Source organism: Callorhinus ursinus, unplaced genomic scaffold, assembly GCF_003265705.2.
Source record: "Callorhinus ursinus isolate GAN/ISIS: 27379988/994484 unplaced genomic scaffold, GSC_fseal_2.0 scaffold3, whole genome shotgun sequence".
In the NCBI taxonomy this organism is placed as follows: domain Eukaryota; kingdom Metazoa; phylum Chordata; class Mammalia; order Carnivora; family Otariidae; genus Callorhinus; species Callorhinus ursinus.
Window position 1 is genome coordinate 92,644,427 of NW_027397065.1, and position 1,870 is coordinate 92,646,296.

Genomic DNA, 1,870 nt, shown 5'->3' on the forward strand with positions numbered 1-1,870 from the left:
GTGTGTAATGGGGTCCAGTGGCACACAGGCTGGTCCTCCCTGTACCGCCCCCCACCTCCGGCCCGGCCCTCAGCTGGCCCCTCTGTCCTGCAGCTTCGGGCACCTGTCCTGCCAGGCGTCCTGCTTCTGTCTGCGCTTGGCAAGCCTCTGGACCAGTGCCACAGCCGGGACCCACAGCGAGGGCAGGAAGCACAGGAGGACGCACATGGCCTGCACCCAGCCCGGGTAGGACTTCTCCTGCCGTGAAGGGAACTGTGCCTGTAAGGACATGAAGTCACAGGTGAGCCTTGGGAGGGGCAGGTGAGGCTGACCCTTGGCTGCAGGGACTGAGCGGCATGGGCCAGCCTCACCCTGCCTCTTCCCAAAATGAAGCAGCAGGCTTCTCTAAGTCCACGGTGGGTGCTGGCAGCGAGGACACGGGGCCCCAAAGGTTCGGGTTTGGGGCTGAGCCTCTCTTGGGGATTGGGGCTCTGAGACACAGGCCTGGGATCCGGGGCATTCTACAGAATGCCTCCCACCACCGTGAGGGGCCACACAGCCTCGGGGGCTGCCTTGGCTTGACCTGCGGGGCAGGTTGGGCCCTGTGCCCCACCCCCGTTTCTGTAAGAGGGGGTGACACCACCCACCCGACTTGAGGCACCTCTTTTGAGGTCAACGTGAGGCGCTAGTGTGTGAATCTGATAGGACAGTGTTCATGAAAATTCTTGAGAAGTATGGCGCCATTCCTCCTTCACCTACCCATGGCAATGGGGGCCAGGCCCCTTTCTAAGAAGAACTGGGAACAGAATTACTTCCATGCTCCCGAGAAGGGGCAGTGGCACAGGTGAAGTTTTGAGGGGCCCACTGGGTAGCAGGTCGGTGGGGCCCCCGCAGCTCAGAGCACAGCCCAGTGGACAAGGCCAGCAGCAGAGACTGACCTGCACTCCCTTTCTTCTGACCACGCTCAGCGGCAGCCTGGTGACGTGCACCCTACACAACTTCCCTCGACTCAGACCAGGAGTGGGCATTTGCAGGCCAGCCCCACAGCACGTGGGAAGTGTGGATCGAAGCCATGTCCCTGGGTGAGCTGCTCCCGGGACCTGGAAACTGCTCCAGTCCTCCTGCCACTGAGGCCTTGCCCAAGGTCCCTGCCAGGGTTGGCTTTGCTGCCCCCAGGGGACCCTGGAGGTCTGGTGGCCCACAAGGTCACTTAGGATGTCATCTGGGCCATGGATGGCACCAGGGAAGGACCAGACCAGGCCCGAGGTGGCTCCCAGCAACCCCTGGAGGACGTACGTATTGGGTGTTCCAGGCCCTGTAGCTCAGCGGTGTCCAGGCCAGGACAGCTGTGTAGGCCACAAAGATGGTCAGCAGCAGCAGCGGGCTGACAACCTTCCAGGTCAGCCTCCAGTAGAGACCAGGCTGCCTCCCGGTCATGCAGGCTATGTCATCACTGAACCTGTCACAGAGACACTGGGCTCGAGCTGGCCCAAGTGTGACAGGTGTGAGCACAGGTGTGACAGTGTGAATGCAGGTGTGAGCACGGGTGTGACAAGCATGAGTGACAGGTGTGAGCACAGGTGTGAGCGTGGTGTGACAGGCATGAGCACAGGTGTGAGGACAGGTGGGACAGGTATGTGTGACAGGTGTGAGCACGGGTGTGACAGGCATAGTGACAGGTGTGAGCACAGGTGTGAGGATAGTTGTGAGCACAGGTGTGAGCGTGGTATGACAGGCATGAGTGACAGGTGTGAGCACAGGTGAGTGTGGTGTGACAGGCATGAGTGACAGGTATGAGCACAGGTCTGAGCTTGGTGTGACAGGCATGAGTGACAGGTGTGAGGACAGGTGTGAGCGTGGTATGACAGGCATGAGTGACAGGTGTGAGCAC

The 1,870-nt window shown here is 60.9% G+C and overlaps 1 protein-coding gene across 1 annotated transcript in view; it reads right to left on the reverse strand.

Annotated features, from left to right (window-relative positions):
* SLC6A18 (solute carrier family 6 member 18) overlaps window positions 1-1,870 on the reverse strand; it is a 15,461-nt gene continuing 13,591 nt past the window's right edge. Inside the window, exons 11-12 of the mRNA XM_025867551.2 lie at window positions 1,276-1,438; window positions 1-258 (exon numbers count right to left, since the gene is read on the reverse strand). Of these exons, the coding sequence (XP_025723336.2) occupies window positions 70-258; window positions 1,276-1,438 (352 nt within the window). The 3' untranslated portion in view covers window positions 1-69. The remainder of the gene's footprint in view (window positions 259-1,275; window positions 1,439-1,870) is intronic.